This window comes from Suricata suricatta, chromosome 9 (assembly GCF_006229205.1).
Source record: "Suricata suricatta isolate VVHF042 chromosome 9, meerkat_22Aug2017_6uvM2_HiC, whole genome shotgun sequence".
NCBI lineage: Eukaryota > Metazoa > Chordata > Mammalia > Carnivora > Herpestidae > Suricata > Suricata suricatta.
Genome location: NC_043708.1, coordinates 1157669 through 1179350, shown reverse-complemented (window position 1 = coordinate 1179350; position 21682 = coordinate 1157669). Strand labels below are relative to the sequence as shown.

Genomic DNA, 21682 nt, shown 5'->3' with positions numbered 1-21682 from the left:
GGGGGCCAGTTTTACTAAAAGCAATTCACCCCCAAAAACCAACAGCAAATGTTCTCTTAAATAGTAAAACATTAAAACCATGTCATTTAAAATTAGGACTGTCCGCGATCACTACTGTTCAAAATGACTTGAAGGGCCTAGCAGACAGCAAGACTCGGAAGGAGAAGGGAAGCGGTAGGACGTCAGACAAGAGGTGAGGCTCTGCTGCTGGGATGTGTTGGGTCCCTGAGACCACCTCCGCTCTGGTCACTCACGACAAGGACTCCCTGTAGGGCTGTCCTCACCGCCGGCATTTAGCGCGGCGGAAGGGCAGAGGAACCCCAGCGCCGGGGACAGGTGCGTGGAGCGGCGTGCGGAGACGCCTCCCGCCGAGGCTGCAGCGCGGTGTTTGGGTCAGCAGCCCCTGGGGGCGCGTCTGCCGGGAGCTCATCGGGCGCCGCGCCCCGGGTGTTGCTGCCACGGCTCACAGGCGCCCGCTGCCTCGCGTGTGCCGACACTCCAGACGCCCAGTTTGGCGGAAACCGCGCTGTTGGTATAAACAGGCGCAGGGAGCCGGGAGAGGCCGAACACGCAGCATCCTTGGCTTTCTCCACCGTCGCAGTCAGAGCCTATCAGACATTCCATGTATGTGGTAAAGAAACAATCGTTTCAGAATGAGGGCGTAGGACCCATCGGACGAAAACAGATCACATGGAGATCTGCACATATGGAGGGGCATTTTTAGGAAGGTTTTACACCGTCAAAAATACAGAGTGTTCGAATCCAAGGAGGCATCCTTTTGGAACTGGATTTTAAAAATCTTAAAATTTATATGGATGACTAAATGCCCAAGAAGAGAATGCCACAATAGGTGTAGGAGAAGGCTACTTTATTTATCTATCTATCTGTTTATTGTAGGGGAGAATGGCGGAGGGAGGGAGAGAGAATCCCAGGCAGGCTCCATGCTCAGCACAGAGCTGGATACAGGGCTCGATACCACGGTCTGGGATCATGACCGGAGCTAAAGCTGAGCTGGACACTCAACCGAGCCACCCAGGCACCCCGAGGGGGAACCCTCATTAACAGATTGCAAGACCAGAAGCTATTTGAGAAAGAATCAATGTAGAAGCATTAAAAAACTTTGTGTAGCAAAAATACTATAGCATTGGCAGTCAGTGGATAGACTGTAAGAACATTTGTGATGTCGGTGACAGATGTTAATGCATACTATAAAGAAACCTTAAAAAAATTGTCAAAGAGCAGAAATCACATGGATAAACGGCAATGACATGAATAGAATGTCCATAGAAGAGCAAGTCCTAATGGCCACGAACATGGAAATGCCCAGATTTGTCAGTAGGAAGGGGGCTGGAAATCAGTGAGCTCTAGACCCACAGACTGGCTGGCGAGATTTTCAGAAGAGTTGTATCATTTGTTGTTGACGGAGAGATGGAGGGGTTGAAGGAAAAAACACCTATGAAGTGTGTTAGCTTCTTCGGAAATCAGTCGGGCCATACCTGTGAAAACGAGACCCGGCCGCCCCTCCCGGGGACCTCGCCGTGACAGGACGGCAGTAGCGGATGCCCGCCAGTGGGGTCACGACGATCGTGCCGACATGGGGGGCGTGCAGCGTGAGGAGCATGGCGTGAGGGTTAGCTCTTACCTGAAGGGTTCCTGCGAGGCGTGGCCAGTGGGGAGGGAAAGAGGCAGCCGTGCACAGTACTCCAGGCGCCCAGGACCCCGTGCGGACGCGCGTGCGCCTGCACGTCTGGGTGAGTGGGAGCCCAGACACGGGGGGCGGGGGGCATCCTAGAGAACGACCGGCATCCGACGGGAGACGTGCTGGGGGCCCTTTCGGGTTCTTCCTGCTCCTTTCCTGAAACACAGGCCTGACGGCGGGGCCGCAGCAGCCTTCTTCAGACTCGACGGCACCGTGGCACCAGAAGCTGCCACCGTGGCAGGACCCAGTTCCTGCCAGCCGTGGAGCTGCTGCTCTGGACCACCCACTGGACTTCTTTTATGTCAGAGAGAAATTTGCCTTTTTTAAAAGTTCTATTGGTTTTGAGAGAGAGCACGCAGGCATGAGTGAGGGAGGAGCAGAGAGCGGGAGAGAGTGAGTCCCAAGCAGGCTCCATGCTGTCAGTGCAGAGCCCGATGCCGGGCATGACCTGAGCCGAAATCAAGAGTTGGATGCCTAACCAACTAGCCGCCCAGGCGCCCCAAGAAGTTAGCTTCTTAAAGCTTCTGTTAATGTTAGTTTGTGTCACAACTAGGCAAACAAGAGTTCCTGTATCCATACAGTATGTGCTCAAAACAAAACAAAACAAAACCCTTCAAAGGCAAAGGATACACAGCACAGAGCTACCTAGCCCCCGGGGCCAGGAGCACCTGCCTCCAGCCCGCGCGGACCTGCCCGGGTCCGGGTAAGTGTCACCCACCTGCGCACCACTCTCGAGTCCAGAATTCCTTTTAGCCTCAGAAGCCCAGGGCGCCCCGGCAGAGAGTCACGGACCCGTGGAGACGTGGGGCAGAAAACAGGCCTGCTTTCGTGCTGGTCTGCTTTTGTATTGGAATAATTACTTCCGAACATTAACTTGAAAAGATTTTCTTTAAAGGAAAAAAGAAATGTCACTGTAACCTCAGAGAAGGGGTATAATGTTGAAAGTCAGCAGGCCAGAGCCGGCGGGGTGTTGAATTAGGCTGTGCTTTTGAAGGCCTGTAATTAGAAAGGGTGTGTCACCTCGTACATCAAGCTTCCTTGCTCGTTGTACTCGGGGACAGTGACACGCAGCTCAGGCTTTCCGCAAAGCCAGTCGGGCGGGGCGAGCCGGCGGCTCGGCCCTGCCCTCTGGCGGCAGCGCCGGGTCTTCGCAGGCACGCCTGGCCGCGCCGCCAAATCTCAGCTGCAAAAAGCTCCTAGTGGGTTTGCCCCATCAGCGATAGAAAACAGAGCCGGAAATGCTGACGAGGGTTACAACAAAACAACTTGCAGCATTTTCGGAAGCATGTGCGTAAGCCATTGGGAGGGACGGATAGGTTTGCTGCTCGGGCGTTCCGAGTTCGGGTCGACGGTGAGCTGGCTGGATCAGAGGTGGGGCCGCGGAAGATGGCGGAGCTCTGGGCCTCTCCGCGGCCCCTGCCCTGCCCTCCTGCAGCCCTAACATGCAGGCTCTGCATGCCCGGGCATGAGTGTTTGCGGCGTGCAGCGCACGCGGGAGGGGGCGCTCTGCGGCACTGCCCGTGGGCCTTCCGGCCGTGGTCGTGTCCCCGCCTCCGTGGACCGCGGTGGCGCGCATGCGCGCCTGTGCCCGGGTGCTTCTGCTCAGGGCTCCGCTTCTGAGGGTCCTTCTCGTCGCTGGTGTGAGCTCACTGATGTCCTAATCCAGGCCACTGGGGAGCCCGCCGGCGTCGCCAGGTTGGGCCCATTAGGAACGAGGCCGCCCCGAGTAAGTCCTTGCAGGCACACGTTTTCCCGTCCCGCGTTTACGCCTCGCGTACATGCCTGGCAGCGGTGGTGTTCCCGGGTCACTGACAGCCTGGTGGCCCAGGTTTTGAGAAACCGCCCGGCTTTCCGAAGTGGCTGCAGCCCACACTCCCGTTGGTAGTGGCCATCTGTCAGCCCCCCACCCGCCTGCTCTGCTGTCCTTGGTCACTGGGAGCCGCCCGCCCGCTTCCCCAGCCCCCCGCCTCAGGCCTTGCTGGGGTGGGGGGCACTGAGGGCACGGAGAGGGGGCCCCTCCCACCCCCGGTGCTTTTGGAGGTGGCCTCCCCGGCCAGCCTCTGGCTCATCCCAGCCTGCGCCGCTCAGCGGTCAGTGGCCCCCCCAACCCTCATCCCGGGTACCTGCCTCACACCTGAGCGTGCGGACCACAGGCGGCACACAGCCACCGGGGGCTTGACTCTCGGGGTGCAGGGAGGTCGGCTTGATATTCTCCAAGTCCCTTGTCACACGCGTGTCGCCGTCTGGGAGCATAGGCGCACGTGTGGTCTTGCGCTGACGCTGCCCGTGGGCTCGGCCGGGGCACCGTTTGTGCAGCAGAACCTGCTGGGGGCAGGATACATGTGCCTGAAGCATACAGTGACCCAACACACCAGGTTAGTCGAGGGGGCGTCTTCACCAAGGACAAGGAAGTGCAAGGCATAGCGGGTGCTGAGGCTGCCTCGGGGTCCTGCGGGGCCCCCTCCCCACCCCTGCCCTGGGCCCATCCCTCCCACCCAGAGGCCCGTGAGTGGCTCCATGCCACCCTGTGTTTAAGATCAGTGGGGTGCCGCCGGGCAGCCTGAGGCAGACTTTGCACCAGACTCTCTCCCCTCCTCACTGCCGCCCTACGTGGCCGAGGCAGCAGCCCAAGGTCACCGCACAACAGGCACGGGCGGAGGCCCCTCCCCACCTGCCCTCTGCCCACCGTCCGCTCCAACCAGTGACCGAGGGGGGCAGGGTAGCTGTGTCTTCAGGGGCCGCAGGGGCTCTGTCGCTGAGTTAGGGGCTTGGATTGGACCTTTGCCCCCAGGACTGGCCCCCGGGTCCCAGTGAAACTCCGTTCCCTGCTCTGCCCCTGGCTTCCTGTCGGGACTGCCGGCCTCCCTTTCCACCCCGGCCACTCAGAGGGGCCCCTGGGCCTGGCCCCGGGCCAGTGTCCACGCGCCCTCACGTGCCTCCATGCGGGGAACCGGGACTAAGGTGGAGTTTGCAAGGTGCTTGCAACGGCCGGGCTGCAGTCAGACCCACGCAGGCCTGGTAAGTGCGGAGGGGCTGGCGGGGCCCGGCCTCTGGGATGTGGCTCCCGGAGGACTCGAGGGGGGCCTGCCCGCGGCCAGCTCCCGTCAGCAGGCCCTACCTGGCGGCAGCCGGTGCGTCGTGGACGAGTGCTCGGTGTGCCTTCTGGACACGGGGCCACCGTTTGCAGAGCCTTCGCTTCTCTGGAGTTGCTGTGACCACGATGCCCCAGCGTCGAGGTGGAGGTGATGCCCGGGGAGCGAAAGCCTGCGCCTGGTGTGGCTCGACGCCGTGGCCTGAGTGGGCAGGGTTGCCCGGAACTCCCGCTTGGCTTGTTACCCGAGTGTGGTCCCTGGGGTCCTGCCCACGGTCCTCTCCCGGCCGCCCCCTCACACGGGACGAGCATGAGGGCATGTTTCTGTCTCCGTTTCTGTATTTCCAGAAACAGGTGGAGTCACAGGGGGCTGGACCTCGGGTCCCATGGCTGGGACTTGCCTCCAGATTCCCGGGAGGGTGCGTGGAGCGTGGCACCCAGGGCCCCCGCGCGCCTGAGTCAGGGGGAGGTCTGGGGAGGGCCCGGGGGGTCGCATGCCCCACAGGCTCCAGGCGCGGCGGCCAGGCCAGGGCTGCGCTTTCAGAACCGAGCTCTGGAAGGTGAGCGTGAGCAGGGGGAGCAGATGGGGGGGGCACCACCGGGGAGCCTTGAGTCCCGGCTCTGACCCGAGCGCCCCCACCCTGCATGGGCAGAGTGGCACCAGCGAGGGTGTGGATGGGAGACCCCTGGTGCCTGAGAAGCAGGGCTCCTTTAAACCGTTTGAGAAATAAAACAGATGTGGGGGGCGGCCTGTCCGGGTCCCCAAGACTCAGCTCCCAGTCTTGATGCCATGGGGAGGCCTTCCCGGTGGAGGAACCTGGGGGTCCTGGAAGAGCTTCCCCCCATACAGGGAGAGAGCCACAGACATCGTCCCCCTAAACACAGAGCCCGGGAGCCCAGTCCCTGCAGGGGAAGCAGTTCCCCTTTGGTGGGGCGTTTGTCTCGCTCAGGGCACAGCCAGCCCTTGACCCGCCACCCCCCCTCCTCCCCACACTCAGGACCCCCTCTTCTCTCCCGGAGGGCTCTCGGGCTTCGCCCCTTCCCTGGGCCTCTGCAGCAGGAAGGCAGCCTCCGCGTGGCTTTAAAGGCGGTCCCTGCCCTGGTGACTGCAGAGCCACAGCTTTCTCCGCCCCTGGGCCGTCCCGGTGCTCTATCCGACGCAACGCCCCCAGCCCGGCCCGCTACATCCTGGCCCCAAGCCGATTCCCACCTGGGGCTTTCCCTGTGTGGCCAGGAACTCCATCCCTAAGCGGTGTGCAGCTCTGGCCAAACCTTGAGATGTCCCTTACTCTGGTCCTTACCTCACACCCAGGCTTCAAAGCGTGTTCCCACAACAGCCCTCTCCCCCTCCCCAGCGGCTGGCTCCTGAGCCCTCTCTCCACACAGGAGAGTTTAAGACCGACCAGCCGAGCCTGGGGGCGGGGGGGGGGGGGCGGAGCAGGTGCTGATGGTCACATCTGGGTTTATATCCAAAGTGGGGCCGGGTCCCCAGTGCCTGGAGAGGCCCTTACACCCGTAGGGCAGAGATGGCTAACGAGACAGCTGTGGGGCCATCGGGAGCTAGAGCAGAAACTCGATCAGAACAGAGCAGGAGAGGAGTGCTGCCTGGGGCCGGGCACCCCGTGGGCCTGGCACCATGGGCAGGCCCCACACCCCAGGAGAGGGTTCTGACCAGGCCCCGAACTCCGTTTCCTGGGTGCTGGCGGTGGGCGGTCAAGGGGTAGCTTCCCAAAAGGGTGAGTGACCGGGGACTGGTCGGACAGAGGAGCGCTGTCACCCCAGCCCTGGGGGTGAGGGTGCAGGGGGCCGGGCGGACAGAGGAGCGCTGTCCGGGGAGCCCGAGAGCAGACACACAGAACTCAGCGAGGACCGCGCAAAGGGAGGCAAGGCCAGGTTTGGGGGGCTGGCCTGTGTCCCTCCCAGATTCACACGGCAAAGCCTGACCCTCAGCCCCGCAGAACATGGCTGTATTTGGAGACAGGCCTTTACAGAGAATATTGAGTCGAGGCCATTAAGCGGGTCCTGATCGAGTGTGACGGTGTCCTGAGGAGAGACGTGGACACACACCATGGCAGAGGGACGCCCCCACCCGGAGCAGCGGCCGCGGGGACCCTGACGGTCGCCTCGGACGGACTTCAGCCTCCCTGATGGCGCTGAGGAGTGAGGTTCTGTGGTCGAAGCCACCGGAGCAGAGGACACCAGTCGCTTGCCCGGGGCTTAGACACGAATTACTTCGCATTATTGGAAGTTTCAAGTCGCTTCTCTGGAGTGGAAATCAGATACCGAGGGGCTGTTTGAGGAGAGGGTGCAGTCTTCCCCGGGGAGCCGGGGTGGAGGTGGGGGTGGGGCCGGGAGCCCCAGCAGTCAGGGCACCCCCTCATCCTGTGGAAGCTCTAGCCCTGCAGGGGTCCCCTCCCGTCCTTCTCCCAGATGCGGGTGAGGGGGCTGCTCTCTGCCTGTCCCCCGGCCCCACCCCCCGCGGAGTGGACGCCGAGGGTGTGTACAGGCGTTTGTGGGGGCTGCCTGGGTGGGGAGAGGGCCCCCCACTCCACTGGGGGTCCCCTAGACCAACCTTAAGGCATGTGGCTTGTGTGTCACATGTCAACAGCCACTCAGCCCACAGGGCCACTGCACTGGTCGGATAACTGATAGCCCAGGGCCGCTCAGGCCCCGCCCCCCGTACCCAGACGGCCCCGCCCCCGGGAGGCCCCGCCCCCGGACGCCACCGCCCCCTCCGCCGCGCACTCGCTCCAGCGTCTCCCCACCGCAGGCGCTGCCCCCGGGCCGGGCCGGGGTTGGAGCCTCCGAACAGCCCGCCCCTCCCCGGGCTACCCTGGGCGCGCCGCCGCCGCCCCCTCCGTCACGTCCCGGTCCCCTGGGTCCTTCGGTCCGGTGGGCATGGCTCGCGCTCTGGAGCCCGAGCGGCGGCTCCTGGCCATCTACACAGGCGGCACTCTCGGCATGCGGAGCGAGGGCGGCGGTGAGTCGGGCGCTTGGAGGGGAGTGGGTCGTTCTGTGCCCAGTGGCCTTTCCCAGGTCACAGCCCTCCAGGGCGCTCCGAGCCCCTCTTCCACCCCTCCGTGTAGAGGAATGGGGTCCCCAGGGCCCCGTGGCTTGTGTCCACCCCCGTCCTGGACAAACAAGACGGTGTCCCAGCCTGGGAAGTCCAGGAACTGTTAGGAGCGGTGACCTGACCCCACCCCTTCCCCCAACGTGGTCCCAGGGTTGAGGGCTCCTGGCAGCGTCACACCTTTCTGGGCCATTCAGCTGCAGGGGGGGCTTTGGGGAGCTGTGCATTTTGTCTGTGCCCCTGTGGCAGTGGCCTCTGCTCCGGAGGATTGGGGGGGCGCTGTGAGGGCTGGACCAGGGCACTGAAGCTCCACAGCCGCCCGGACGGGCACCGTCAGCTCGGGCTCTGCACCTGTAGGGAGAGACTCCACCTGGGGAACCCGAGCCCGAAGCGCTGGGAAGAGGATGGCTGTGCACCAGCATCCGGAATGTTCTGGCATTCCCAGGGAGAGTGGGACACTGCCTACACCGTCCCCAAAGGGCCCTGCTGGTCCGCAATGTGTGGGGTGCCCAGCCTAGCCCAGGGGGGCCGGGACACCGGGACAGACCCTCCGCCTCACCTTTGAACCTCTTCACTGCTCTGCTGCTGCCTGCCGGCTACCTGTCCCTAATGGTCCCACTGCTCATGGGCTGGCACTTCTTGGCCCCTTCCTCCCAGGCTCCCCGCCCAGCCAGCGGCCCCTCCCTGCTGCCCCAAGCCCCTGTGCTCACACCTGGGTCACCCTCTCAGCTGGCCCTGCGGTGTCCCCCCAGAGCTGATGCCCCCAACCCGTCCCCAGCTCAGAACCAGCTCTGGGCCCTGCCCTCCCCCCGTCCCGTCCCCCAGGACTAATGGAGAACACGTCCGTTGTCCTGGAGGACCCTTCAGCCTCGGCCCATCCCTCCCTCCGTCCCTCCCTCTGTCCCTCCCCGCCTTGCCTGGCCCCCCTTCCCACTCGCACTGTCTTCGTGGTTCCAGCAGCTGCTCTTCCAGTCTCTGGCCCTGTGACTCCCCCTGTGATACGGACAGTCAGGTCAGACCTTCCTCGGGGCCCATTCCACATAGAGCCCTGTCCTGCAGGTGCTCAGGCCCGGGGACACGGCTGTCCACCCAGCCCGCCAGCACCCCTCCCAGGGCTGCCGGGAGCCTGCCCTCTGGGCCTTCTGGCCTGGTTGGTTCTCAGTGCACTTCTGAAGCCTGGAGGCCCCCCGGCGGCACTTGCTGGGGGTGGGGGGGTGCTGTTCTGGCCCCTAGGCTGCCACAAGCCAGAGGGGCTGACATGAAGCCAGCAGTGGCCGGTGATTCAAGTCACAGAGGCAGTCTGGAGCAGAGCCGTGGGCACCTGTGGGGCCAGGGCTCTGCGTGTGGCTGCGGCCTCTCTCGAGGGACCCGGGGTTGGGGGGAGCTGGACCCCGGGGGGGAGAGAGCGGGAGGGGCCGAGAGGTGGGGGCTGGGCCGAGAGAGGGGAGCTGCCCTAGACAGGCTGCCTGGGACCCTGGCCCGTCCTGGACACTGCCCTCCAGCTGCCCTCCAGGCTTGCAGGTGGCCAGCTGCGATTCTGTTGAGCTCAAACATGGTTCGAGAGGGTCCGGGCTGCAAGGCCAGGTGGCCTGACCTCCCCCCTGCACGGCGCTGGGCCTCCCCAGCCCGTCTCCGAGGCAGCCGTGTGTCTCACTCCCCACGGTCCTGCTGCTCCGGGAGAGGCTGCGAAGTCCCACGTTCAGAAGTGGACTAGAGACCCTGACTCGGGAAAGAGGGTGTGAGGGTCGGCTGCCTATGGGGCAGAACCTTCCAGAATCCCCTGGAGCCTGCTCTGGCACTGTGGCCTTCTGGCCTGGCGAAGGCGAGGTCCGCGGGGGCCTTCCTGCGCTCGGAAGGCAGCTCGGAGCCACCAGCCCGGCCTGGGGGCGGGGGGCTGGGGCTCCTCCTGGCTCCTCCCTGAGGGCTCTGCCCTCATCACCTGCTTTGTCCCCAGTCCTCCGGCTCCAGGAAGGCTTCGGGGAGCCCAGGGCGTAGACCCCAGAGGACAGAGGGGGAGGAGATACGGGGCCTGGTCCCTGCTGTCCGTCTAGCGTCATACACCCCTGTCTCCCTGAGACCAGGGACGGCCCTCAGGCCTGCTCTCTGTTCTCAGGGACACACATCTTGTGCTGACTTTTTTGCCCAAAAATGTGTGTGGATTGAAGAGGTGTCCAGGGACGCGGTCAGCACCCAGGGCGTGAGCAGGAAGGGGTCGGGCGACATGCCCGGGCTCGGCCAGCGTCTCCTCTCCGAGCTGGCGGGGCCGTTGACCTCGGGGCGGCATCAATGATTAACTGGCCTGGCACTGCTGCCGGGGCTCCAGCCTCGAGGGGGTGGCGGACGGTGGCGAGGGGAGCGGGCCAGCCGTGGCGAAGCTGTTTGGATTGTCACCGCGGAGGGCGTGAACAGCTGCTGGGCGCACGGCCGCAGGCCAGGACGGTGCTCCGAGGGCAGAGGCCGCGGCAGCCGGGGACACGTCCCCTGTAGCCGTCCCTCCTCTGAGTCCAGCAAAGATGTCACAGGTCAAGGGGCATCACGAAAGCAGTCCGATGATGGCCCCAGGCCCAGGGGCGAGCCACCTTCCCGCTGCTGAGGAGCCCCAAGGCCCTGTGGCCCCTGCTTGCCCTCCGTCCCTCGGGGCTCTTGCAAACCCAGCAGGCGAGCGGAACTTTGGGGGCAGCCCGGGGTCGGTGGGGGGGGTCACAGGGGGGGGTGTCCTGCAGCCCAGCGGCACCAGTAAGGGCCATGTCAGAGCCCCTCGGTCACCGAATGTGGCATCTGAGCCCGTGGCCCGCATCTCCTCCCTGAACCTGGTTTCACATGCTCACGTTTACTTGTTTGTTTGCTTTTAATATAATTTATTGTCAAGTTGGTTTCCATGTAACACCCAGTGCTCATCCCAACGAGTGCCCCCCTCCATGCCCCTCCCCCTCCCCCTCCCCCCCATCAACCCTCAGTTTGTTCTCAGTGTTTAAGAGTCTCTTGTATTTGCCTCCCTCCCTCTCCTTAACTATTTCCCCCTTCCCCTCCCCCATGGTCCTCTGTTAGGTTTTTCAGGTTCTATATAAGAGTGAAAACATATGACATCTGTCCTCTGCCTGACTTATTTCGCTTAGCATGACACCCTCGAGGTCCATCCACGTTGCCACGAATGGCCAGATTTCATTCTTCCTCACGGCCATGTCGTACTCCATTGTATATACACCACAGCTTCTTGATCCACTCATCAGGTGGTGGACGTTTAGGCCCTTCCCATGATTTGGCTGTGGTTGACAGTGCCGCTGTGAACGTTGGGGTCCATGTGCCCCTTGGGTGGATCCCCAGCAGGGCTCCTGCTGGGTCAGAGGGGAGTTCTGCAGGTAGTGTTTTGAGGCGCCTCCGCACGTTTTCCAGGGCGGCCGCACCAGTTTGCGTTCCCGCCGCAGGGCAGGAGGGCGCCCGTCTCCCCGCACCCTCGCCAGCATCTGTTGTTTCCCGAGTTGTTCACTGTAGCCACTCCGACCGGCGTGTGTGCTCACGTCTTTACAGCCGGAGCTCTAGGTGGTTCGGGGGGGACCCGCGGTCCCTGAGACACGAGGGGCTTGGCAGGAGCCGCGGAGCACTCGCCGCCCGGGGCTGCCTGCCTCTGCGGCCCGGGGACGGGGCCTGGGGGGCCTGGGGGGCCTTGTTGAGAAAAATAACATGACTCACGAAATCGGAGTTCAGTGTGAGAGCAGATATTGGCTTGGAATGATTGAGGAAATTGTAACAATCTTAGCGCAGCACCCCCTGCCCCTGCTTTCTGGCTGCACGTTTTCCCGTGCGCTTCCCCGTGCGCTTTCCGTGCGACGGTCCATAGTGGGTTCTGCACGGAGAGAACAGACCAGGAGGGTCTCCCTTGGGCCGGTGCTGCCCAGGCGGCGCCCATGCGTCCCGGGCGGGTCCTCCAGCCCTGCCTCCTCCCACCGGGCAGTCCCTGCCGCACCGTCGGCCAGAGCGGCCTGGCTGTGGGTGGAGGTGACCATCTACATCGCGAGCTCGTCCTGTGAAACCCAGACCACGTGGATCCCCAGGTTTGTGCCACCCACCACTGGAGCTGGGGTGGCAAGTGGCCGCGGGGTGTCCTGGGGCCGTTGCAGCACGTGACCGCACCGGGGGCTCCCGTGCTCTAGGCAGGCGTCCGACACCAGGCATCGAGGGTCCGTCCCTGCCGCCTCCTTGGCTTTGGCCGAATCCCTGCGGGCTTCACGGCCTCCACGCCTTTCTCTGCCCCGTCCCCACGAGGCTGCCTCCTCTGAGTGGCCAGTCCCCCACCCGTAGGGCCCAGCTGCATAATCCAGTGGCATGCCCGCTGGCTCCAGAGCCTCACCCCATCACACCTGCAGAAGCTCTGCTCCTCCTGGGGCGTGGGGCGTGGGCATCATTGGGGGCGGCTTCTCAGCCTGTGGAAGGGGGGGAGCTTGGCCGCCGGGGCAGGGGTGCTGGGGAGCTGGAGCCATCCTCCGTGCCTGGGTTCTGAAGGTTTGGCCTTCAGGTGAGGCTGGACCTGTGTGGAGGCAGGCGCGGGTCCTGTCATGCCCCAGGCACCTTGGGGATGTGGCCAGGCCAGCGATCGCGCACGTGGTGTTTCCTTAAGCAGCAGCGAACCCACATTGTATCTGCAATGTGTGCCGGGCAGGGGCTCCCCTGGGGTTCCCTCTCTGGCTGGGGAGACGGCCCCAGGAACACCCAGGAGCATCCACGGGACCAGGGGCCTGGCGTTCAGCGGGTGGACTCGGAGGGAGCCTGAGCTATGCCGAGTGGGTGAGGAGTGTGGTCCTGCTGACCGCGGGGTGGGCCAGGCTTCTGACCCACAGATGCTGTGTGACGGCAGAGCAGCGCCGCACCCACTCTTTGCTTGTTTGGGGTAATGTGCTAAGCGGCCTGGGAAGCCCATCCACCAGCACCGCCCTCAGAGGGCCACGGCTGGGGAGGCCGCCCCTGCTGGGAGCTGCGGGGCAGGCGGGAGGGCGTCCGTGGGCGCGAGCGACAGGAGAGGGCCCAGGGTGCTGGGCTGGAAATTCAGGGCCCGATGCTGAGCTGCTGGCCCTCATTTAGCGGGAGGAGCCAGGCCTCTGGCTGGTGCGGGGACAGGCTCCCGTGGTGGCCTAAGGAAGGGCCGAGCGGCCGGGGTCCCCAGGGTGAGGTGAGTGAGCTGTCGGGGTCCTGATAGGGAGGAGATGCGCAGGGGCAAAGCCAGAGAGATCAAAGCATGAGAATGAAAGCCGCTGCTGGCTGTGAATGCGGACCCCGGGGCCGAGCCCGGGAGTGCGGGCAGCCCCTAGAAGCCTCTAGAAGGGGAGAACCACCCAGGTTCGCGAGGCAGCAAAGAAACAGTTGTGCTCCAGGTAACTGCCTTCCGCCCCAGCCCGAGGGGGCCCAGGCCGACTGCCCCCCGCCCCTGCGGGCCCCAGAGCCGCCGGCTTGTCCAGGCCCAACAGCAGGGTGAGGAAGCGGTGCTGTTTTAAGCCACTAGGTGGCAGCAGGGTCCGGAAGTGCCTGCCGGGCCAAAGTTGTCCTTCCTTGTTTCTTTTTTCTTTTTCTTTTTAATTTTTTAATTAATTAACTAATTAATTTTTTTGAGAGACAGAGACAGTGCGAGCAGGGGACGGTCAGAGAGAGAGGGAGACACAGAATCTGAAGCAGGCTCCGAGCTGTCAGCACAGAGCCCGATGAGAGGCTCAAACCCACAAACTGTGAGATCACGACCTGAGCAGAAGCCGGATGCTCAACCGACGGAGCCCCCCAGGCGTCCCTTCCTTCCTTGTTTCAGCTAAGGATGTTTCTCAAGGACGGGGACCCGTGGTCCTTGTCGCTGTGCCCAGGTGCCCAGCATGGCCAGGCGTGTGGGAGATGCCCGGAGAAATTAGCTGACCCGTCCAAGGTCATGGTGCTGGTAGGGAGCAGAGAGGGACAAGGGACCAGGACCCTGAGGCCTGGGAGCCTTTGCCAAGGGGTTGCTTCTAGCAAACACACCTGTGGCCTTTGAAGGTTTCTGAATCAAACACCACTTCTGCCCGAGCCCCAGATGCCCGTTTCTGGGAGGCGGAGGCTGCAGGCAGAGGGCTGGGCCGGGTTGTAGAGGGGCCACACAGCCTAGTGAGGGAGCAGGGGCTGCTGGGGAGTGTGTGCAAAGGGCAGCAGGGCCCGGACATCAAGGAGGCCTTCCTGGAGGTAGTGAGGTGAGCTGGGGCAAAGCACATACCGGGTTTGAAGGAGGAGGGGCCAAGGGCTTCCAGGCAGAGCAGACAGCGTGTTGGCCCGGGGTGGGGGGGTGGGTTTAGTGGGGGCGCCCTGGGAGGTGGTGGGGAGAAGCGGGGGTGCATTGCGCTGCGTCGTGATGAAAGCAGGGGCCAGCCTGGGCCCCCGAACCTCAGACATGGAATGACAGCCCAGTCTCTCCAGAGCCCTGGATTCTGTGCCCCTCCCCCCATCCCTGCACCCTGCCCCCGCCTGGCCCCCAGCGTGTTGGGTAAATGTCCTGATGGGGAGGGAGGGGCCGGCGGTTACAGGAGCTGACCCACACTCCCCCTGCCCGGGGTTCTGCCTGCAGTGCTCGTCCCTGGGAGGGGCCTGGCCGCTGTCCTGAGGACGCTGCCCATGTTCCATGACGAGGCCCACGCCCGGACCCTTGGCCTCCCCGAGGACACGCTGGTGCTGCCGTGAGTGTGGGCTCCTTGGGGCCCAGCGAGGGATGACGGCCGGCTGTCAGAGCGGGAGGGCTCTCCTGAGATGGAACCGCCCCTCCAGGGTCCGTGGGCAGGCTGTGGTCACTAGCCCCCTCTTGCACTTTCGTGGCTTTAGGACTGACCAGCAGCCCCCTTTCAAGTGAGGCTCAGACTCCCACCACCTTGGGGGACTGCAGCCCTTGGCCCTAAGGCACTTAGGGACCCAAGCCCATCAAGAGAGTTAAGGGCTGGCCCCAGGTGGCGTGAAGTTCCGTTTCTTAGCTCTCAGCCAAGGCTGCCTGGTGGCCTGCACGGCCTCCTGGTCACCGACCTCCCTCCTGCCAGAGATCCTCTTCCCAGGGTCGTCTCTTGGGCCACGGACGACCAGGCCCTGGGCCCCTGTCAGAGCCGTCCTGGGAAAGTGACACTGCCAGGGAGCAGCCTGTCCTTGTCCTGGCCCAGCCTTGACCCCTCATGAGACCTTGCACTCGGGGCGCTGAGAGATTGTGGACATGCAGAGCCCCCTGAGAGGCCCCTCGGTGCAGGGGCGAGGGAGGAGGGCTGGCTGGGTGGAGGGGAACAGAGCCGGCCAAGGGAGGAGGGGGTAGAGTGGGAGCCCTCCTTCCGCCTCCCGCAGGCCCGCCAGCCCTGACCAGAGGGTCATCTACACGGTGCTGGAGTGGCAGCCCCTCTTCGACTCCAGTGACATGACCATCACCGAGTGGATTCAGATTGCCCAGACCATCGAGGTAGTTGGGGAGTGTGGGCGGGGCTGTGTGGTGGGAGGGGCTGAAACGGGCGGGGCTGGGGCGTGGGCGGGACTAGGAGTGTGGGTGGGACTGTGTACTGGGAGGGGCTGTGAGGGAAAGACTGAGGGTGTGGGCGGGGCTGAGGTTGTGGGCGGGGCTCGTGGGCTGGGCGGGGCCAAGGCTGCAGAAGCACTCCCCTGAGGTACGTGGCGATGGGGTCTGCCTGCCTGGTCTGAGACCCGGAAGCATCTCTGAACGGCAGCTCGGGCAGGTGCTGGCTCCTTGGGTCACACCTTAGCTGCAAGGCCCCGAGGCCCTCCCCCGCTCTCTCCCCGTGCAGGCAGAGCGGGGGCAGTGAGGGCCATGTCCACTTTCCTGGTGAGGAAATGGTTGGGACAACTGCCCTGGTTTGTTCTGTAACTGTCTGAGTTAGCACCCTGGGCTGGGGTGCAGGGTGCTTCCCTGGAAGGTGGGCAGGCTGCCTGGCCCACCCTCCTCTGGTCACCCTACCCGTGGTCACCCTACCCGTGCCCACCCTGGAGTTGGGGACTTAGTAGATTTAGGACCCATGGGTGTCTTGTGGTTTACAGCATCAAATGACCCCTTGGACCTGCTGCCAGAGCGGCCCCCCGCCCCCTGTCAGCTTTCCTCTCCGTTCTGCCCAATCTCATGGTCACCAGCCCCCACTCCTGCTCTGGCCTGGCCGGGGTCCTGACTGCCTTCCTGGGCCCCCTCCCCCATCAATTCTCACCTGCCTCCTTTAAGCCTCATAGGCTCATCACACAGGCTCCCCTTGCCTGCTGCCGGGGGCTGGCCCCAGTCACACGCTTGTGTTCATTAGCCCTGGGGGGTGTTCAGCCGCCTGGGCTGTGTCCCCTCTCACCGTGAGCAGTATGGTGTGTGGTCCTGGGCCTGGTCCTTATGTCCCTGAACGGGGCACTGGCTGCCACTGGACATGTCTGTGGCCATAGTCGGGACAGCCACCCTGGTTTGCAGCCAGCAGCGTCCTCTGGTTGGGGCCTATGACCGCTTCGCTATCCTGGCCACAGTGTCCAGCCACATGCAGACTCAAAGGGCCTTCGGGGCCCCGGCGTCCCCCCGTGGCAGTGCCCTGTTTGGCCAGCAGAGGGTGCCCCAGCCCCCCACACGGTTCAGCTACCACATTCCAGGGCCAGCCTGGCTTGGTCTTTCAAGGGCCCTGTCTGCCCACCAGTCCTGGTCCGGGCAGTGTCCCGGATCGCTGGCCAGCTCCCAGCACCAGCTGTGCCTTGTGCCCCCTGCTGTGTCCCTGCCTGGCCCTCCTACAGGACCCGGGCTCACGGGCTCAGGCGCCCCCACAGCAAGGGCCCTCCCGGAGCCCTGTGCTCGCCTCCCGTGTACCCCCCAATGCACCGGTGTTCCTGGGAGCCCTGGCCGAGCACCGCCTGGGGGAGACGCTGGCTGGAAGTCCAGAGGGCACCTTCCTATCCTAGGAGAGTACCCAGGGACCCCTCCCCACCTGGCCGTGTCTCTCCTGCAATTAGAGGCGTCAGGAAAGGAAGCTGTCCTGGGTGCAGGGGGAGAGCTTGGAGCGGTGAGACTCCAGGCAGAGGCTTGCTTCCCAGAAAGGGTCTTCTGGGCCACCAGTGAGCAGGATCCCACCAGAGCCTCCCTGACTCCCTGCGTCTGCATTTGGGACCCTTTCTTTTTTTTCTGGGGTGGGAGGGGGTCAGCTGGTTAGCTGCCCATCCCCGGGGGAGGCCGGCCTGAGCTCGCTGCCCCCGCAGAGACACTACGGGCAGTACCACGGGTTCGTGGTCGTCCACGGCACCGACACCATGGCCTTCGCCGCCTCCGTGCTGTCCTTCGTGCTGGAGAACCTGCAGAAGACTGTCGTCCTCACTGGTGCCCAGGTAACGTCCCAGGCTGGGTGGGCACAGGAGCCTTCCCGAGGCCACAGGGGGAGTTGGCGCCGTGGGGGACCCAGGCCGCACCCCGGGCCTCTCCCTCGGCCCTGCGGCTCCCCGGGGCGGTGCCTGTCTCCGCCATTCTGGCCGGCCAGGCTGGTCAGGGCCCTGGGTGCCGGGCCGGGCGATCCGTGGCCTGCTGTCGGTCTGGTCCCGCTGCCCTTTCATTGTCCCTCCCTTCATTCTTCCCTCGGGTGCGGCGTGCGCCTCGGCCTGTGCCCGGCCTCCCCCCAGGTGCCCATCCATGCCCTCTGGAACGACGGCCGTGAGAACCTGCTGGGGGCGCTGCTCATGGCCGGCCAGTACGTGGTCCCCGAGGTACCTTCCCCCCCGGAGCGGGCCGCAGGCCGCGGCTGTGCGTGTGCGGGCGAGCGGGCTGTGAAGATGTGCCTTTCCCCTGACGAGCGGCGTACGCCATCACCATAGAAAAGCCCAGGAAATGAAGAAAGCCGAAGGAAGTGAAGCACCCACGTTTTACTTTCCAGAGGGGCTACTGTTTACAGCGGGCCGCGTGTGCTTCCGGGTCACATGTGTTACGTGTACTCACATTGCACGCGCGTATACGTGTGAGTCTGTGAGAGGAGGTTGCGCCCCGTGAGCTGTGGGGCTGGCTGTCCCTGCTCAGCACCTCTCTCTCCACACGGCAGCACTGGAGACCTTGCGAGACCCCCTGACGCTGCAGGGACCCCGTGCGGGGAGAGGCGGCTCCGCCGGAGCGCGGTCCACATCGTCTCCCTGCCGCCATGCCGGCCACCCTCCCCAGGGGACCGCCCTAGAGCGGCTGGCGGGGCAGAACTAGAACCCCCACCCCCTGAGCTCTGGATCCCAGACACAGTGGGGGAGGGGTGGGCTGGGTTCACCAGGGGCTCCCTGAGAAGCAGGGGTGAGGGCAGAGGGAAGATAGGAACAGAGGGGTGGTAGGGCCCCCCAAGTGGCCAGGCCCCTGCCCGGCTCTCCCCAGCCCTGCGGGGTGAGCAGGGGGGAGGGCAGGAACTCTGCTGGAGTAGCCTCCATCGACATCTGCCAGCTGTCCTCAGTGGGTGCTCCGCGGATCGCAGAGGGGAGGCCAGAGGGCCCGGCGCTGAGCCGCTGCCTCTCCCCTCCCCTGCAGGTCTGCCTGTTCTTCCAGAATCAGCTGTTTCGGGGCAACCGGGTGACCAAGGTGGACTCGCGTAGGTTTGCGGCCTTCTGCTCCCCCAACCTGCCCCCTCTGGCCGTGGTGGGCGCTGACGTCACACGTAAGCGGGCAGTGAGCGGGCAGCGAGCGGGCCGGCCCGTGAGGGCTCCTGCCCCGCGTGCCGTGCCCGGAGCTGGGCGGCCACCTGTGTCTGGGGCCCAGGAGCGCCCCCCTGAGTAGGGAACACGCATAGCACTCTGTGCTGCCCTGGGCTGCAAAGTCGGCGGCTGCTCAGAGAGGGGGGCCTGTGCGGGGCCCCAAGGGGGTGCACCAGCCCAGAGCGGGGGGCTGAACCAGAGGAGGAGCAGGCTTGGGGGACCTGAGGCCCTGAGCCCAGGAGTCTGTCTGTGAGCCTGCACCGCACCCGGGTCACCTGGACGGGGTTCCTGTGCTGTGACCTCGTCCCTGGGACTTGCAGGGCCGTCCTCTGTGTCCTGGGCCTCCAGGGAGCCCCGGCCCCCCTCTTTCCTGCCCCTGACCTGTTCTCAGCGACACCAGAGGGAGTCACTCCCAGGGCTGCCCTCCTGCTGCGTCCCCAGGAGCCCCGCTCCAGGTCCACGGGGGGTGGGGGGGGCACAGCCCCCGGAGAACAGCCCGCGTCTCCTCCTGACTGAGCTGGGGGGCGCTGAGCACCTGTCCCTGCCCCGGCTGGCTGCAGGGTCCTGTCCTAGAGACCCCGCGATGGCGGCGGAGGCTGCTCTGGGGACTTTGGGGCTTAGAAGCCTGAGCGCCAGCAGGACCAGGTGGCTCTTGTGGTTGGACCACCTGACCACAGGCCCATGCGAGGGCCAGCAGACAGAGGCCAGGGGAGGAAGGGGACACTGGGTGGCCAGGGCCTTGACTTCCTAGGGACAGGGCCTTCCTGGAAAGTTCCGGCACACGCAGCGCCTCTCCCGGCCCAGGTGGGGCAGGGGCTGCAGGGGCGGGAGTCTTTCCAGGAAGGGTGATGATGAAGCCCCGAGCAGGGAGGGGCTGCGGTGGCTGCAGGGGTGAGTGCGGTGAGCAGATGGTGGGTCAGATGCCCATCCTGGGATGGGCAGGCCGGTCAGTAACCCTGAAAGCCGTCAGTGCCTTTGGGTCCCAACAGGGTGCACGGCGGTGGGGATGCCAGCACGGTGGTGCCCACGACCTGGCTGCCCCCTGGGTTCTCTGCCAGGCAGCAGGGGGCCACAGGGTCGGAAAGCGAGGTGCAGAGGTGGGCACAAGGAGGTGTTGGCTCAGCCCCCGCCCTAACTCCCATTCTGGGGGTCTTACCCTGCACCTCGCCCCTGCCCAGCCTCCACTTCCCCGAGTGCCCTCCAAGGGTCATGAGACAGAACATGTGAGCAGATGTAAGGGATGTGCGGGACGCTTGCTCGCTGAGCAGTCAGGAGGGCTCCCTGGAGGAGGGGGCATGTGGGCTGGTGCCAGAGGACAGATAAGCTTCCGGGCTGTGGCGGATGGCAGTGCTGGCCAGCTGGGGAAGGAAGGGATGGGCACCAGGGAGTGAGCCGGGCGCCCCGGTGAGAACTGAGTCACACTCCATCTGGGGCTCAGGAGGGCAGGAGTCCCCCCAGGGTGGCCGTGCTCTGTCTGGGCCGCACCAGGCAGGCCTCTGGGCACGGAGCACGCCGAGGCAGGTCGGGCCCAGCAGCTTGGTGGGCACAGGGCTGAGGCCGGCCCCCAGGGCAGAGGCCACCCCCGGTGCCCCGGGCCCATGACCCCGCCAGGATTGTTTCCTGCTGGCCAGGGTGCCCGTGCGAGCAGCCGGTGTTGAGGTGCCTGCCCCACCCCAGGCCCGTCTGGGCAGCCGGGGTTGAGAAACGCCAGGCTGTGCCCAGGACGCGGCAGGCTGCTGGGGGGGCGTGGGGGTGATGGTGCCCGCTGTCAGGGGCCGTCGCACCCTCCTGTGCGTGCAGGCGGATGACGCCCCCCAGCCCCGCCCGAGCTGCCCTGTGTTTTTGTTTCCCTGCATGAGGCCGTTATAGACGGTTTGGGGGTCACGGGGGGCAGTGATGGTGCTGGCCCTGCCCCCAGCTGCGGGAACACGCAGAGCCCAGAGTCCTCCTGTGGGAGGGACGGTCAGCGTCTGCGTGGGGAGCTGGCCCCGTCAGGGTCGCTTCCTGTTACTGGGACACGGCCTGCCTGCCTCCCTCGGCCCCACTGGGGAAGGACTTGGCTCTCTCGGCCACGGTCCCGCCGCGCAGGGAGGGGCCGCGGGCTCTCTTTGTCTCTGCAAAGCCCCCGCTGCAGCCATAACTCCCAGGTGGTGGCAGCGCCCCCTCCCCCCACCGGCTTATCTGCTCGTCCAGCTGGGGCGCTGGGCCCTAAATTAAAGGGCGCCTCTCACTCTGCTGACGGATGCTGTGGCGCCGCTCCCCCCGCGCCCCCTTTGCTGCATCGGGAGAGGGCAGCGTGTGTCCAGAACATTCCCCGGTTCATTACCACACGTGGATGGGTCTGCTGGGAACAACGGGAGCTCCCACGCGGGCAGGGGGCAGAGAAGAGCCTCGGGTGGGGGTCCTGGCACAGCCAGCCCTACCCCCATTCCCGTCCTGGCTCTGCACCCAATGGGGCCTCTGCGCCTCCGTCTCCCTGTGCCGGACCAGGGATCTCCTGATGGCCTGCTGCCTCCGATGGGCCGTCTTGTGCCGGGGGCTCGAGAGAATGGGGTGCTGTGCTGGGCATGGGGCTCCTGGGGGCTCAGAGGCGGGGCCTGCTGCCCAGCACCTTCCCCCCCCCCCCACTCCCGGGGGCTGGAAGGCCTCTGCTGGCTTGGTCCTGGCCTCCCGGGTGGGGAGACGGCCTTCTGCGTGGCTCCTTTGTGCGGTGGGTGTAAGGGGCACAGACCCCGAATATCTGGCCCCCCACTTTCCACAGGGCCTGGGGGTTAGGCCTCAGATGGAGGCTCTCTTTCCCCAAAAGTGAGGGGCCCAGAAGACTCGTTCACTGGTTCACTCTTTCCTTCCTTCCTTGCTGGGCTGTGGGCGAGGTGGGTGCCCGTCAGAGGGCGGTGCCCCAACTCCTCCCCGCGTCCACACCACACGCCTCCTGCTGCTTCGGTTCTGTCACTTCCGTTGTGCTTCCTGGCCTTTGCACACGCTGTTCCCTCTGCCCAGAATGCCTTTCCTCCACCTTCCCTGCACCTTCCCTGCACCTTCCCTGCCAGGCTGGGGCAGCCTCCGCCTGGCGGCGGGGGGGGGGGGGGGGGGGGTGTCCTCCTTTGCACTCGAGACTCCAAGCCACTGCAGAGCCAGCAGAGCCTGGAGCTGCACCCCTCCCGAG

At 65.0% G+C, this 21682-nt stretch overlaps 1 protein-coding gene across 1 annotated transcript in view; it reads left to right on the top strand.

Annotated features, from left to right (window-relative positions):
- Positions 1–7572: 7572 nt before the first annotated feature.
- ASPG (asparaginase) overlaps positions 7573–21682 on the top strand; it is a 23584-nt gene continuing 9474 nt past the window's right edge. Inside the window, 7 exon segments of the mRNA XM_029951741.1 lie at positions 7573–7770; positions 14432–14540; positions 15184–15295; positions 17062–17187; positions 17476–17559; positions 18353–18517; positions 21335–21380. Coding sequence (XP_029807601.1) covers positions 7689–7770; positions 14432–14540; positions 15184–15295; positions 17062–17187; positions 17476–17559; positions 18353–18517; positions 21335–21380 — 724 coding nt within the window. The 5' untranslated portion in view covers positions 7573–7688.